General features: G+C 42.7%; 1 protein-coding gene across 1 annotated transcript in view; it reads left to right on the plus strand.

Moving 5' to 3' along the window:
* Positions 1-17,625, plus strand: part of CETP (cholesteryl ester transfer protein) — an 84,465-nt gene that overhangs the window by 38,763 nt on the left and 28,077 nt on the right. The window contains exons 7-10 of the mRNA XM_068261612.1: positions 4,126-4,186; positions 4,318-4,409; positions 12,335-12,514; positions 12,587-12,637. Of these exons, the coding sequence (XP_068117713.1) occupies positions 4,126-4,186; positions 4,318-4,409; positions 12,335-12,514; positions 12,587-12,637 (384 nt within the window). The remainder of the gene's footprint in view (positions 1-4,125; positions 4,187-4,317; positions 4,410-12,334; positions 12,515-12,586; positions 12,638-17,625) is intronic.

Consider the following 17,625-nt stretch of genomic DNA (forward strand, 5'->3'; position numbering starts at 1 on the left):
AGTGTCAGTGGGAGGGTTATAATAATAACAACAACAAATAACATTTGTAAATCGATTTTCTCCCGTAGGACTCAAAGCGCATAAGTATGGCTCAGACCAATAATTGGTTGACTGGTAAATTGTGGTACAGAGGAAGAATTCTATAAGTCTGCAAATGGCAGGCTTAAAGAGAACCAGAGATGAAGCACCCTCTTGTATTTTACCTTATAAATCAGTGGGAACATGACAGTAAACACCTAATGTGCTCTTTGTTTCATTGTTCTCTGTTTAATCTGACTGTTATCACCTCTGATAAGAATCCCCGACTGAGCACTCAGTCTAGCTTTGCTATGGAAAGATTATAGCTGAGTCTGTCTTCTCTGGTGTCTTTTCAAGCCCAAGCCTGCCCCCTTGTGGCTCTGCTATAATGACTCAGCTATAATTATTCCCTGCAAAGCCAGACTGAATGCTCAGTCCGGGATTCTTATCACAGCTGATAACAGACACTTTTAGCAGTGAGGATGAAACAGAGAGCATGGTAAGTGTTTTCTCTAATGTTCTTACTGATATATATGGTAAAATACACAAGGGTACTTCGTCTCTGGTTCCCTTTAAAGGATACCACAACTGAACGTGTGTGGTTAAAATGAGTGCAGCACTGTATAGGGTGTAATACGCACATACCTACTGTTCCTCCCGCCCCCCTCCGTCCGCCGCCGTTCACACTCTATACACTCCGTTGTGCGGCGACTTGCTTGACCTCTGCCCCGGACATACTGCGCCCTGTGTGCGCAGTATGTCCTTCCCCCTTCACTTCTGGCCGTCGCACAGCGCGAGAGGCTCAGAAGCTGCTGTCCCCTCTGGGAGTGTATAGAGTGTGAACGGCGGCAGATGGAGGGGGGCGGGAGGAACAGTAGGTATGTGCGTATTACACCCTATACAGTGCTGCACTCATTTTAACCACACACGTTCAGTTGTGGTATCCTTTAACAGATGGCTTATTAGTCTGGATTTGAATAACTACAGGGATGGAGTTGTCTTTACTGGGTGTGGGAGGGAATTCCAAAGGGTAGGGGCAGTATGACCTAAAGCTCTGGCTCCAAAGGTTTTGAGGGGCACTCTGGGAGTGACCAAGTTTATGGATCCTGACGATCTGAAGTTGTGAGAGGTGTGGTGCTTTTTTGGGAAGTTCTTCATGTATCCAGGCCCCAAATTATGTAGGGATTTGAATGAAACGTATTTTATATAGGTAGCCAATTTTATAGGTAGCCAATGCAGTGAGCGAAGAATCGGTATAATGTGACAGTGGCTAGGCTAGTTTGTTAGCAATCTGGCAGCAGTATTCTGTACTAGTTGCAGGTGGTACAGGTCCTTGTTTGGGAAACCTGCATAGGGGGCATTGCCGTAGTCCAGGTGTGATGTGATGAAGGCATGAACTAGGGTTGGAAAATCCTTTGAGGGAATGAGATGTTTAATCCTTGCAATGTTCCTCGCATGGAAGTAAGAATATTTTAGTTAAGCCGAGATTTGGTTTTTGAAGCTCAATTCCCCATCGATCAGCACACTAAGGCTGCGCACAAGGTAGGAGTTGTTTGTCTGAATTCCCAATCCTGATTGGTGTTAACTTAGAATAAAGCTGTTTTGATGCCAAGTGCTGGCCTTGGACAACAAGGACCTCAGTTTTGTCAGCATTCAGTTTCAACCACTTGTCATTCATCCACCCCTGTAGCTCAGCTAAACAAGAATTCATTTTTGGAGAAGGGTCTGTTCCACCAGGTTTGAAGGACTAGTATAGCTGCATGTCATTGGTGTAGCAGTAGAATGTCAGGCCATGTTTTGGATAAATGTACCAAGTAGTAGCATGTAGATCGCAATAGCAGAGGGGATGGGATTGAGCCTTGTGGCATCTATTGTCTGTTTCCTTTCTCTATTTTTTTTTCTATGATCATTTTCTTTCTTTTCTTTATTGAAACAGTTGTTATACCACCTAAAGACATTTCAGTTGGTGTGCATGTATAGGGTTCTGTCCGCTACAGATAATTGAAACACCTAACCTTTGCATATGTTTGCTATTATTAGCTTGTATGTGTCCCATTGCACCCTGTGTATAGTTGTACCAACAGTATTACTCTCTTGTATGCTTAAAGTGTACCAGAGACAGGTGAGTCCCAATAAAATATGCATACCTGGGGCTTCCTGCAGCCTCCTCCGGACTGATCACTCTCACTGTGTCCTCTTTTTCCTCTCCGTTTGCCCTCAACTGTTCCCTAAAAATCCTCTAGTTGTGGCCAGTCGGCACAGTCCGGCCAGAAGCGCTCCAGTATATCACTCCTGTCGCCAAGAGTGTTTTACATCTGCGCAGTAGTACTGTGGAGGTGCGGAACGCTCCAGGTGGCAAGAGCATGCACTGCCAGGCTGCGCATGCACAGAAGGACTTTCTGGGGCCAATTGCGTGCAGACGGAGAGGAAGAAGAGGACGCCATGGGAGTGATCATGCCGAAGGGGGCTGGAGGAAGCCCCATGTGTGTATATTTTATTGGGAATTGCACATCTCTAGTTTCCTTTAAACTTTTGTTTATTCATAGAAGTGTGTGTGTGTGTGGTGATCTTGAGCGCGTGTGAGTTGGGGGGGGGGGGGGCATTTTTACTAGTATTAAATAAAAATACATTAATTCCCCATTTAAATTAACCCCTTAGTTCCCCCAACTCTCCCATAGTTGCCCCCAAAAGTTTATGTATGTATGTATATGTGTATATATATATATATATATATATATATATATATATATATATATATATATATATATATATATATATACTGTATATATATATATATATGTGTGTGTGTGTGTGTGTGTGTGTGTGTGTGTGTGTGTGTGTGTGTGTGTGTATATGTATATGTATATGTATATGTATATGTATATATATATATATATATATATATATATATATATATATATATATATATATATATATATATATATATATATATATATATATATATATATGTATGTGTGTGTATATATATATATATAATTATTTTTTTTAAATACATAAATGGTTACCTTATGGGCTCAACTTTTTTTTATATGTATGTCATGAGGGTATATTACTGCTTTTGCAAATATGGGCATGTAGTGACGCACGCAAAACTTAAAATTTACAAATTTATTTCCACATAAAATATTGTCACCATTCATTTTACTCAGAGCCGGGACAAGGTCCTCCAGCACCCAAGGCTGAGACACCAAAGTGCCCCTCCCCCCCCCCATTCATCACACACTGATTACTATTAGAATAAGAGGCATCCCAGGGCCCCCAACACCCTCAACACCCTAATCTCTAGTTATCTGGCTTGCAGTCACTGCCATGTATCCCCTTTTTCTTATTTCTCTCTGCTACAAACACAATAGGGGAATGATAGCTGAGTGAGTTGTGCGCCCTCTTCTACACTGCGCCCTGAGGCTGGAGCCTCTCCTGCCTCTGCTTCGGCCCGGCCCTGATTTTACTACCATAGGAACATATTTCAAAACTTGCAATAACCGGGGCAAATGAGGAAATAAAATGTGTGGGTTTTATCCACAGTAACATGTTTTATTTAAAACTTTAAGGGCCGAACACTGAGATTTTGTTTTCCTTATTATTCACGTTAAAATGCATTTAGAATAAAATAATTGTTAGCAAAACATACCACCCAAAGAAAGCCTAATTGGTGGTGAAAAAAAACAAGATATAGATTATTTCGTTGTTATAAGTAGTGATAAAATTATTGGCAAATGAATGAAAGGAGCGAGAAAGGAGGAGGAGAAAAGGAGCGCTGAAAAGTTAAAATTGCTCTGGTCCATAAGGGGAAAACCCCCTCAGTGGTGAAGTGGTTAATAACCCGGTAAATCAAATATCTGCTTTCCTACGAATTCTTCATTCAGGAGACATTCTTCTATCTGGCATGTGTTACACTATAAGGGTTCATACACACATTTTGATTGGCCAACTGTACCACTTCCATGTTGTATCAGTGCTTACCTACACAAGCTATTCATAGTATTCAAAATGTGTTCATGTTTTTGACATTATGATAACGTGGCCTGTTACACACAAACTCATTCATATGCTGTTAACATTTCACTTGTCTCCATTTTCTTTCAGATATGTAAAGAAATCAATTATGTGTCCAATTTGCTAGCCGACTTCATCCAGGACAGAGCGGGTAAATTCATACATGAATGTTTACTTATTATGTGTCTGGAGTCTCAGAGGAGGATAATAACACATAATTAAGTGGTGTCACTTAGGATGGATGTATTAGGAGACGTTAATCTTCCTGATATCTCCTTGCAGAAGACTTCCTGAGTGTTGGAGACATCAGGATGAATATTAATATCACATCCCCTCCAGTGATGAAAGACACCTACATGGAGTCACATCATAAGGTCAGTGCTGCCATCTGCTGGTTTATGGGGAGGGGGGCTAGCTAATACTAGGGGCACATCTGGCTATCTATACAGGGGAGATGGGGGGTCTATTTAAAGTGTACCTGAAGTGACATGCTGAGAAACATGGGTATAAACAGTATTAGCCTTAATTAGAGCTCACATGTGTTCATTTGTATTTTATGTATTGTAAGGCTTAATATATTCGTGATTTATGTGTGCAACTGAGGCAGCTGAATTGTGTGAATGTATAGGACATCTCTACACTTATAAGAACACTTATTTGGCTGTGCAAAGAATCCTGGTAACAGAAGCCCACGAAAAGCAAAGCAATTTATTTTGTTTTGCTGAGAGCTGAATGAATCAGATTTTATATCAAACTGACATGGCTGCTTTACAGACTTCACTGTTAAAATGTAACTCCCTTAGGTTGAAAATAATAATGTGAGAATCCAGGGACATTTCTATATACCATTACTACTACACATATAATTGTCTATTGTTTGGTTTGTTTACCTTTACTTCTTACTGGGGGCACATCTGGCTATCTATACTGAGGAAGGGATCTACCTAATACTGAGGGCACATCTGGCTAACAGTGGCATAGCTAGACTATGGGGCCCCACAGCAAAATGTTTATGGGGCCTTTAGATCTAGTCACTCTTGAATGCCACCTGCTCCTATCCTATGTATATAAGTTGATTGGGCAGTTTCCTTTTCCATGTAATGTACACTTTGCATAGTCCCTGGACACTGAGACAAAGTCAGAGGGTAGAGAAACAAAGAAAAGTTAATAGTGAACACATCAAGTACCATCTGTGCCTTCAGCGATTAATAGCAAAGTCCCTTTACATTGTAGAAACGGCAAATTTGGCAGAGATGTTAAGAAGAACAGTGGGAACAAGAATGATTTTCAAAAAGGCCTTATGCTTTTTGAGAAAATCGATTTTAAAAATTTCAAAGGAAAGAAGTATACATTTAAAGAGACACTGAAGCGAAAAAAAAATATGATATAGTGAATTGGTTGTGTACTATGAATAATTACTAGAAGATTAGCAGCAAAGAAAATATTCTCATACTTTTATTTTCAGGTATATAGTGTTTTTTCTAACATTGCATCATTCTATAATATGTGCACATTACACAACACTCAGCATTCAAAATGAGTCTTTCAGAGCAGTCTGTGAAGTAATGACCTCTCCTCTAGCAGAGGAAAAGTAAATAGTCCAGGAACAGTTGCGATAATAAAAGTCAGATAACAGCCCTCTCCACGACTAACTTAGTCGGAGAGCTTAATGGCTTGTTTGCATAGAGATAACAACTGGAGTTTCTCAACTCTTCCTGTACTGGAAACAATTACACTGATGTATCTGATCTTAATGTTTTATTTCTTAGCTGTGCTACACATACAAATCATAATATCATCATATTTTTTTTCGCTTCAGTGTCTCTTTAAATGCGGTAATGACAGTTCTTGGGGAAACCATTTCCGCCGACTTTAGTAGTTAATGGCAAAGGCCCCTTACATCCTAGCAACACAACATTTGCAGGATATGTTAAAAAGATAGTGGGAAACCATATTAAAAAAAAAGAAATTTTTTTGTTCAGGTAGGGGGATTTTTTTTTAAATGACGCGGGGTCCCCCCTACCCAGCATATTTAACCCCTCATCACCCATGCAGCCTGGGATAGCCAGAATGCGGACCCCCGGCCGACTGGGGCTTCACACCCTGAGCTATGCCAGCCCGCATGGTCCATGGTATGGGGGGGCTCCGGGGGAGAGGGGCGGCCAAGTCTTCCGCTCTCTTCCTCCACGTCCGTGCCCCAGGAGGAGGTGGGGGCAACGACTTCCTAGAAGGGTTCATTTGAGAATAGAGAAACAGCAATGGTACACATCCGGCTAAAACGTCATTTTATTGCTTCAATTTAAAATCAATAAACAAAGGTTACAGACCAGCATCTTGGAGAGAGGTACAGGCAGTAAAGGGTCTACAGCCGTTTCGCGCCTTAACACATGTGGCACATCATCAGGACCAATCGCTTCCCTCCCCTATCACTACTTAAATAGTGTATGTCTTACCCTGGTGGCAAATCAATCACCCTCCATCATGGAGTCGGCCGGCCTCTGCTTGGAACGCACGCTAGGACGTCGTAGCGTCCACTTCCGGGTTCACGATTGCAAAAAAACGTCACATCCGGCGCATGCGACCGGAAATACGCATCTACAAGGCAAAAACCATGAACTGACGCCCTACGTCGAAAAAAACGTCAACGCATGCGGCACAATGGCGTCAATTCACCAGAGGTTACCAACCTATTTATCTCTTGGGAGGTAATTTACCTCCTGTGATATCGCCAAATAGCAATTCTCCAGAAGTATAGGGGAAAATATCGACAGAGAGAAATGCAAGAGATAAATGTGAGATAAGTATGAGATAAATAAGTGATAGTTAGTAGTTAGTTTTTCTCCAAATCACAATTCACCAGGGAAGAAAGGGGGTGTGGCCATTCGTTATTTTTTCATCTCTTTATCCCCTGAATGAACCTGGAGATATCGTGGTTTTCACACAGCAGCTGCTGCTGTGGAAGATGGAGCCTTTTGAGCTTACTCTGTTAGGCCTGGTGCACACCAAAAACCGCTAGCAGACCTGCAAAATGCTAGCAGATTTTGAAACGCTTTTTCTTATTTTTCTGTAGCGTTTCAGCTAGCATTTTGTGGTTTTGTGAAGCGTTTTTGGTGTAGTAGATTTCATGTATTGTTACAGTAAAGCTGTTACTGAACAGCTACTGTAACAAAAACCGCCTGGCAAACCGCTCTGAAGTGCCGCTTTTCAGAGCGGTTTGCGTTTTTCCTATACTTAACATTGAGGCAGAAACGCCTCCGCAATCCAAAATCTGCAGCATCCCGGGAGTATGCGTTTCTGCAAAACGCCTCCCGCTCTGGTGTGCACCAGCCCATTGAAATACATTACCCTAGCGTATCCGCAGCCGCAAGCGGATCGCAAAACGCAGCCGAACCGCTCTGGTGTGCACTAGGCCTTAGAGCTTGCTTCTATTATGAGGAGATGAAGGCGCAGAAGGAGGGTCTGTTTAATCGCCCCTCGTATTTTTCGTGAGAGAACAGTTCTTGATAATTTTACTGAGACAGAGGTGGTGAAGAAGTTCAGACTCACTCGTGATATGATTTATGATATGATACGGCAGTAAAAGGCGGAAAGACTCTGGTCACGTAGTGGTAAAACTCCGCCTCCTACCCACAATGCTTCACTTTCAAGCTTACAGAGAGGAAAAGTATCCCATGTAAATCATTAATACCGATTACCTAACTCTCTGCTTTCTCACACTTTCCTCATGCATATCATATCATATACATTTTTCTCTCTGTCCTCTCACACTGGTGAATTGACTCCAGAGTGTTAAAATACCTCATGAGATAAACTACCTACCTCTTTTCTCTTAGTAAATCCTCTCTGGTGAATTGACGCCAATGTCTGCATCAGCATCACTTGATGCGACCAAAATAGTTCCATAGTAAATAGGCTAGAATGCCCTCTGGCTCCATCTTGTGGCCAAAAAAGATACCACAATCTGATGTAATTAAATACCCACAGAAAGACTGCTACTGCCACCAGAGTATATAAAAGAACCTCCTATAGGTCTAAAATCACACCTGGTCCACTTATATACAAAAATATACAAAAAGGAGTGAAGGGGGGGAGGAAATAGAAAATTATTTTTCTTACTCAATAGAGAAAAACAAGTAATCATATTTAACAACCATATAATCATTATCACTATTAATTCAACTCACCACCCCTCAATATGCGGTGGACCCAGTGTGATCCAGACCTAGAAGGAAAAATCATCATGAAAATTCATTAAAAATCTTTTCAAATGCATACACATTATCAATAAAGATAGGATTGTAAAAACAGGGACACCCTATACAGCACATATTATCAAATAAAGACTGAGAGATTATTTCTCTCATTAAGTCCCAGCGGGCCTACAGCATCAAAATATGAGATCCAATAACTTTCCCTTTGGAGCAATTTCCTATGCCAGTCACCCCCTCTTCACTATGAGTTAATTTATCCTTCAAATTTGGGGCCCTTCTATAAAACACATGGTGGGACACTACTCCTATCCTGCAATAGTTTAACTTGTTTAATTAAGGGCTACCCCCGTGTTATTGAGCATATGCGGCAGATGCATGCCGGCGATGTTACCAAGCTGAGGTTTCTGGGTTTAGAACAGGTGAAGAGGGATAAAAGAGGGGGTGACTGGCATAGGAAATTGCTCCAAAGGGAAAGTTATTGGATCTCATATTTTGATGCTGTAGGCCCGCTGGGACTTAATGAGAGAAATAATCTCTCAGTCTTTATTTGATAATATGTGCTGTATAGGGTGTTTTTAGACCTATAGGAGGTTCTTTTATATACTCTGGTGGCAGTAGCAGTCTTTCTGTGGGTATTTAATTACATTAGAGTGTGTTATCTTTTTTGGCCACAAGATGGAGCCAGCGGGCATTCTAGCCTATTTACTATGGAACTATTTTGGTCGCATCAAGTGATGCTGATGCGGACATTGGGCCGCATGCGTTGACGTTTTTTTCGACGTAGGGCTTCAGTTCATGGTTTTTGCCTTGTAGATGCGTATTTCCGGTCGCATGCGCCGGATGTGACTTTTTTTTGCAATCGTGAACCCGGAAGTGGACGCTACGACGTCCTAGCGTGCGTTCCAAGCAGAGGCCGTCCGACTCCATGATGGAGGGTGATTGATTTGCCAGCAGGGTAAGACATACACTATTTAAGTAGTGATAGGGGAGGGAAGCGATTGGTCCTGATGATGTGCCACATGTGTTAAGGCGCGAAACGGCTGTAGACCCTTTACTGCCTGTACCTCTCTCTCCAAGATGCTGGTCTGTAACCTTTGTTTATTGATTTTAAATTGAAGCAATAAAATGACGTTTTATCCGGATGTGCACCATTGCTGTTTCTCTATTCTCAAGTGTTGATCTATGGATGGATGAGTTGCACTCCTGAGCTGGAGTTTATCCTGTGCATGGACTTTTCTGCAAATAGTGAATATCCTAGAAGGGTTCATGGTGGCATCTGGGAGTCCCCTTTAAGAAGGGGACCCCAGATGCCCACCCCCTCCCCGGAGAAATGAGTATAGGGGTACAAAGTACCCCTTACCCATTTCCACAAAGGGTTAAATGAAATAAAAACACAACCACGAAAAAAGTCCTTTATTAGTCTTAATTAACCAGAAATACTTACCTGTACCTTTAAAAAAAATGTTCCCACTCCAATATCCTTGGAAAAGTTCCCACGCCAATATCTTCCATCTTGCGATCGTCTGTATCAACTTGATTGAAGATCTCCGCCGCTGCTCTCCGCTATACTAAGTATAGCTTAGAGAGCATCCACCTGTGCGGATGCATTGCCGCCAGCTCCAGCTGTCCTCCCTGCCCCCCCCCCACCTGTCACCCTCACCCATGCTGGCACCCAGTGCACCTATGGGTGTACTGGGTGCCAGCATGGGTGAGGGTGACGGGTGTGGGGAGGACAGCGGGAGCCGGCGGACGCTCAGCATAGGATGGTCTTTCAGCTATACTAAGTATAGCTAAGAGAAAAGCATCTTTAAATTTTTGTGCCCAGGCTCCCCATTGGTTCCTTAACAGACCAATGGGGATCAGAAGGATGAGAAGCGATCACGGATTTGGAATTTGAATAGTAAAAAAGTGCTTGTGAATCACTGCTATTCCGTGGTCATGGAAATTATCTGCCCACCACACATACAACATACATACACAATCCTCCCCATCAGCATATGAAGTGTGGCCAAAACAGCACCCCCCACCTTTCCACAGCAGGTGTAGAGCACCCAACGCCTACCACCCCATAGCTAGTCTGGCCAGTAAAACCCCTTATTCCCAGAAAGACACTCCCTCCACACACTGCAGAGTAATGCAGCAGCAGTTCAGTGTAAAGGTGGCCTATACATTGCCAGATGGCCATCAGATTCGACCATCAGATCCCTCTCTGATTAAGTCTGGTCAGAGAGGGATCAATAACCAGCAGGAAATCTATTGGAAATCTGTGGAGCCACCTCTGCCTGCCGGGTGCTCCAGGTCTTCCCCATGCAATATGTACCCCCTGAGCTGTGCAGAGTGTTGCATGCTCACTTGTCCCAATATTTTCTCCATTGCAGCTGGAGGCGATTGTACCCGGTGACATCTCTGCATGTTCTCATGTCACGTACATGTGGTGGAGTTGCTTGGTACAAGCGCCCCCTAGGCAATAGAGAAAGACGCAGGACAAAGGAGGAGGCGGACAGGTGAGTCTGCAACCCTCACCAATGGGCACACCAGTTACATGGGGGGCAGACCGGCTGGGAGTCCATCGGTCATTGTGAAATCGAACTCTGCTACTGCTGCGCACACAATCTAGCCCTTTTAGGCGAGATCTTCTTAGCCTGCTGGGTAGATTGTTTCAATCGATTTTGGCCTGAAATTGATCAAAATGACAATCAGGCGGTCACATTGTGGCGTTGATCTATGCCAGATTCAATCACTATGAGTAATGTATGGACACCTTACCATTTACTTTTACTACGAGGACCTCTTGACATGTTTAATGTGACATGAACCCCCTCTCTTCCTCAATCCCCTATGGTTGTGAGAGCTGTTTAAATGCTTCTGGGCTCCTAGCTAAACTGGCAAATCATGGCTACTTTCAAGGATAAATGAGAAGCATTTATCCTTCACCCCTCTTCTGGAATGCCCTTCCACAGCACATCCGCCACTCTCCTACCTTTGAAATCTTTAAACGCTCCCTCAAAACCCACCTTTTCTGACAAGCATATTCTCTAGCTTAGGCCATGCAGCCTTCAACCTCGCGTCTACATTTACTCCTTACTAAATAACCTAATCACGCACTGCCTGTACATATACTGTATACTTCCCCCACCTCTTGTTTCCACCCCCATTCCTTTAGATTGTAAGCTCTTGGAATGTTATTAATTTAATTGCTTGCACTCTATTATACATTTATACATCATGTTAAATTTGCTATTGTAATCACCAGTTCTGTATTTTGTACCAGTGTTCATATTTGATGTATCATTATGTATCCCTTGTCTGTTTTCTTACATTGTACAGCACCACGGAATATGTTGCCGCTTTTATAAATAATAATAATAAGCATTTCCTAACTTCTCCAAGGCATATTTTTTTTTTAACAGTTGAACTTTTATTGATTTTTTAAGAACTCCAAGGCATATTTAATCTAGCGGAAATAAAGCGTTAGGAGCACTTTTTGAGGTAAACACTTAAAGCTAATGGGAATTTTCAAAAATAAATACATAAATAAATAAAAAAAAATGAACCAGATACTTACTTAAGGAGAGCAAAGGTTTTGGGTCCTATATATAGCCTTCCCGCTACTCTTACGTTGCCCTCATTGCAGTGCTGGCTCTTCCGTTGGAATCCCCCACCGGAGAAGGCTTCAGAAGTCTTCGGGAGCAGAGTGCTCCCGAAGACAGGCAACTCTGTACTGCGCATGCTTTAGTACGTGAGAGAGGGCGCTCACGCAGGCGCATTATGGAGCCGCCTTTCTACGGGAGCACTCAGGCTCCCAAAAACTTCCAAAGCCTCCTTCCGCGGCAGAAAGCAGTATATTGACCAATTTGGTTGAATTCTGCTACCGGGGGAGCCAGCGCTGGAACAGGAGAAATGTGAGTGGAGCAGGAAGGCTCTATTGGACCCAGAGCCTTCCCTCTACTTAGGTATCTGGTTCATTTTTTGCTTAGTGATACTTCACATGTACCCTTGTCCTTTTTTTTTTTTTTTTTTTTTAATCTTTACTGATCCAGTAATTAGAGAAAAATAAAATCCAGTGTAAGAAATCTGTTTTTCTTTAGGGTTTCCTGGAATACAAGAACCACACTGTTCACTTCAACAACTCCATCTTCACTCCTTCTCTGCTGACAGAAGACAGGATGCTCTACTTCTGGTTCTCAGAGGAGGTTCTGGACAACTTGGTGATGGGTTATCACCTGGATGAACGTTTGGTCCTGACACTCACTGGAACAGAACTACAGGTACAATTACTCATGTGGTTATTTAATGTAATAAACTGAAACATGGTTATTGAACATCATTTATCTGTTTAGGAGATCTTGAAAGATGATGATACAGAATCGCATCAGCAGATCATCAGTGAAGTAAGTATTTAAATTCTCTTTGTACATGAGACTTAAAATAGAATTAGTGTCCCTTATACTATATTAGTAGGCAACTGGTGTGCAAGGTAATGGCTATGTTTCCTTATGGTTTACATTATACATGTTTTAACTGAAAGGAAAGTTGAAACTCATTCATTTTTTCTGTGTATAGTGAAAAAGAGGCCTAAGGCAAATTCTGAAAGCAACCATGCTGGTTAGTGTAAATTATAAGTATTACCTTTGGTACTGAACTTATCAAATTGAAAAATCCGTTGTGTAGCTTTGCTTAAAGGATACCCGAGGTGACATGTGACATGATGAGATAGACATGAGTATGTACAGTGTCTAGCACACAAATAACTATGCTGTGTTCCTTTTTTTTTTTACTCTGCCTGAAAGAGTTAAAGTGAACCAGATATGAAAATAAACTAATGAGATAAACCATTGGATCTGTTCTTCTACTCCTAAAAATGACTCTTTTAGATATCTAAAGGTTTTATTTTATCTATAAACATTTACAAAGCAGATTTAATGTTTCATAGTCTCTGCTCAATTGCAGTGTCTCAAGAGTCCCAGAGTGAAAATACATGAACTACTGACCTTTTTATATTTTTCTCTCACAGTAAAAAGCCCAGGTATCCGCTTAGGAAAGTGTTTTATAGCTTTAATTTATCAGTGAGCCGACTGAGTCCTGACTGGAGAAAAACTGTCAGTTCCATAGCTAATTATAAACTCTTTCAGGCAAGGAAAAAAGAAAAGGAGCACAGTATAAGTGTCTGTATGCTTGCCACTGTATATGCACGTCTATTTCATCATGTCACATGTCATCTCTGGTACACTTTAAATATCAGGTATGTAAGTGGCTGACTTAGTCCTGACTCGGACAGGAAGTGACTACAGTGTGACCCTCACTGATAAGAAATTCCAACTACAAAACACTTTCCTAGCAGAAAATGGCTTCTGAGAGCAGGAAAGAGATAAAAGGGTCAATAGTTCATAGATTTTAGCTCTGGCATACTTCAATGAATGTGTCATTGAGAAAAAACAATAAAACAGTTAAAACGTAAAAAGTACATTGGGACTTCCGGTTCCGGCGCCTGGATGTAAGCAGGAGGGGAGAAGAGCTCCGCAGACCGCGCTGACCGTTATCAGCCGCAACAGCTTCTAAAGTGCCCCCACTCACTCGTGCAAGCTGCGGATATCTTCCAGCGTGATCAGCGCTCCCCCCGGCACCGAACATGGACCGTTATGTAATGCGGTCGGGCCGTAAGAGAAGCAAGGAGGGCGAGGAAGGAGAGGAAGGCAAGATGGCGCCTGACGTCTCCCCGCAGAACTCCAATGCCGGCAGCCAATCCCCTGAGTGGGAGAACAGTCAACAGCGTGACGACTGGGACTCTGTAGCCGATCCCCAGGGAGCAGGTGAGCAGATGTCCACAGTTGACTACAAAAGAATAGCCGCAGAGGTAGTAGCAACGCTCAAGCCTGAGCTACATGCTGCAATACAGGCCGCCCTGGACAGGTCCATGAGAGACATTCACAGGCAGCTGCAAAAGCACGAATCCAGATTTGCACATGCAGAAGACCGCATACAAAAGCTGGAAGATAGAGAACAGCAGAGAGAGAGCAAGGTACAGTTCCTCCTAGATGACAATAAGCAAATGTACTCTAAACTGCAGGATTTAGAAAACCGATCTAGGCGAAACAACATCAGAATAGTAGGCCTCCCAGAATCTATGCAAATGCAAGCCCCCCATGACTTTTCTGCTGCGACACTACCCAAACTGTTAGGCCTAAAGAAAGGGTACAAAGTGGAACGCTCCCACAGAGTCGGGCCCCCTCGCAGCTCAGATGACAAGAAACCCCCTAGAATGGTAATGACCCGCTACCTTGATTTTGCCGATAAAACTGCTATAATGAGGGCATACAGGGCAATGTGGGCCCCCTCGATTTTCAGGGCAACACCATCAGACTATTTAATGATTACTCTGCAGAGGTCTCTAGACAAAGGCAAGCCTTCAACCCTGCGTGTGCCTTATGCATCCAGAAGAAGATAAAATTCTCTTTGCAATACCCTGCTATACTAAAGATTACAGACGGAGATGAAGAACTGCACTCCTTCACATCAGCAAAGGAGGCTTTAAAATTCCTAAAAAGCAAGAATTTCCCTCCACCACAGAATCTTCCAGAATGACTTTAATGTGTATTTCTTTAGAAGCATTTTCAGAACCACTAGGGGGAACTGTTGCACTAGTAATAATCCACGGTGCTGGAAAACTTTCACCATCTCTTATCTTTGAAATTCACACAGCACGCAGGAACACTGTTTAGAACTTACTTACAAAGGCTGTATATAAGGAGGCTAGGTCTTGGAGCTACCATAGAACTAACTGCTTCCAGGGAAGAAGTGAAGCCTCATTTACCATGGTTTGGTTTTCGGTTTTGTTTTTTTGGTTCCTTTTAAAAGCTTTTCAAATTCATGGAGACCTGATGCTACATGAACATTTCCAGCACGACATGTTCCACGACTCCGGCCGTGGCTTGCTGGAATGCTTCCAACGCCATATAATTATATACGCATCTGATTTCCAGCCACGATTTCACTGTTTAGGGGGGAAGGGGGGAGGGTTACAGTTGGTCAATCCTTTCTATTGCCTAATGTTTGATGTTTTATGGGATGTGAATCTCGCAGTCGGACTCTTAGACCCTGGTTAAGATGTCTTTTAAAATTACCAGTTGGAATGTGAAGGGACTTAGATCCCCAGGTAAGCGCTCAGTGATCCTGAGGCACCTAAAAAAAATCCACACTGACATAGCCTTATTACAGGAAACCCACCTAACCAAAGAACAATTCACCTATATGAAAAAGTCATGGGTTGGACAGGTCTATGGCTCTCCATCCCAAGAGAGGAAATCAGGGGTGCTAATCCTAATTCATAAAAACTTCCCGGGGGAAATGATAGAATATAGCAATGATGATAAAGGGAGATGGGTAAAGATCCGACTGCGGGTTCACTGCGAAGAATATGAGATTATGAGTGTGTATGCTCCAACAGATGAGGATAAGGGCTTTTTTAGATCCCTCCTTGCTACTACACTATCAGCCAATACAGCTAAGCTCATTCAAGGGGGGGACTTTAATTCACTAATGCATACTAAGGAGGACAGATCTGGGTCTTCCTTAATCAGCCCCTCAACTAGAAACAAATCAAAATTGTTGGTAGATTATGCAAATGAAGCCGGTCTATGTGATAGTTGGAGGACCCTCCATCCTGATGAATCCCAATACACTTTCTACTCAAACCCCCACAACTCCTGGTCCCGATTAGACTATCTTTTCACCTTGCCCCTCCTAATGCAACAAATTGAATCCGCGGAAATTCTCGACCTCTTAATCTCAGATCACGCCCCTGTACAATTATCAGTACTCCCTAAAATGCCGAAAGGCTCTGATATTCTCTGGAGATTTCCAAATTACTTATATCAGGATGAAGGGTTCGCAGCTCTACTTCAGCAATGGTGGTGGGAATATAAGGAAACAAACAAAGAGCATAGGGGTAATGTTTTTCTGTTTTGGGAAGCGGCCAAACCGGTCCTTAGAGGAAGAATAATCAGCTATGTAGCAGGGAAAAGGAAGCACTCAAATGCACAGTACTTGGAGTCAGTGGATACCCTGCGCGCAGCGCACAAAAATTTCCTAGATAGGCCATCCTTAGAAAATAAGCTAGCTTGGCTACGAGCTAAGGGCCTGACTGATCAATGCTTAAAAGCTAGAGATAAATACCTTAAAACCTACAAAGACCTGTACTACCATAAATTTGGCAACAAAATGGGCACTCTACTGTCCAAACTAGCGAGACCCCCCCACACAAACTCCGTAATATCTAGCATATATATTAACCCAGGCCAAATCACCCACGACCCACGCAAAATAAATAATACATTCAAAGTCTTCTATGAGTCCCTGTACCATAACCAAAAAACTCAAACGAGCCCCGTGCGAGACCAGGATCTACTAAGAAACATTAAATTGCCTACGCTTAGCGAAGACGACCTTACTTTCCTAAATGCAGAAATAACTGAAGCCGAGGTCACTTCTACTATTAAACATTTAGCAAATAACAAGGCCCCCGGACCAGACGGATTAACCCCAGAATTCTATAAACTACTTAAAACCGACCTTGCCCCGGTGCTCACATCCCTCTTTAATCATATCCTAAAAGAAGGCAGATACCCCAACTCGGCAAACATAGCATACATTAAAATATTATTAAAATCAGGTAAAGACCCCCTGCTACCCAGCTCATATAGGCCCATATCGCTCATAAACCAGGATCTCAAGCTTTTATCTAAAATAATGGCAGATCGCCTGGCAGAGTTGATGCCTCAACTAGTAAGCCCCCACCAAGCAGGCTTCATCAGACAGAGGTCAGCGGTCTCAAATATACGCAAGCTATTAATAGCCCAAGATTATGTAAACGCATACCCCGCCACATGCAAAAACTACGCTGTTCTTTTAATTGACGCGGAAAAAGCTTTCGACAACGTGCAATGGGATTGGCTAGACAGAGTACTGGACAAGCTAAATATCACAGGCCCTTTCCGCAATCTAGTCAAAGCTACACAGACTGACCCCTGTGCCCAAATTTATACACCAGGATTTCTCTCCCCAAGGTTTAAGTTAGAAAAAGGAACAAGGCAGGGTTGCCCCCTGTCCCCCCTCCTTTTCAATCTAGCACTGGATCCACTGACCCGAATACTGGAAACACACATAGAAGGCATCCGCATAGGAGACACTACATTGACCCAAGCATTATTTGCGGATGATGTTATGATCTTCCTATCTGATCCCGCAAACCAATTACAAACAGTTTTTAGCTTATTGGAAGAGGTGGGAAAGGAGAGTGGGTTTAAAGCAAATGTAGCAAAGTGCGAAATCATGTTTCTATCCAAGCAGGCTCTGATCCCCCTACAATCCACTTACCCCATAA

Source organism: Hyperolius riggenbachi, chromosome 11 (assembly GCF_040937935.1).
Source record: "Hyperolius riggenbachi isolate aHypRig1 chromosome 11, aHypRig1.pri, whole genome shotgun sequence".
In the NCBI taxonomy this organism is placed as follows: Eukaryota; Metazoa; Chordata; class Amphibia; order Anura; family Hyperoliidae; genus Hyperolius; species Hyperolius riggenbachi.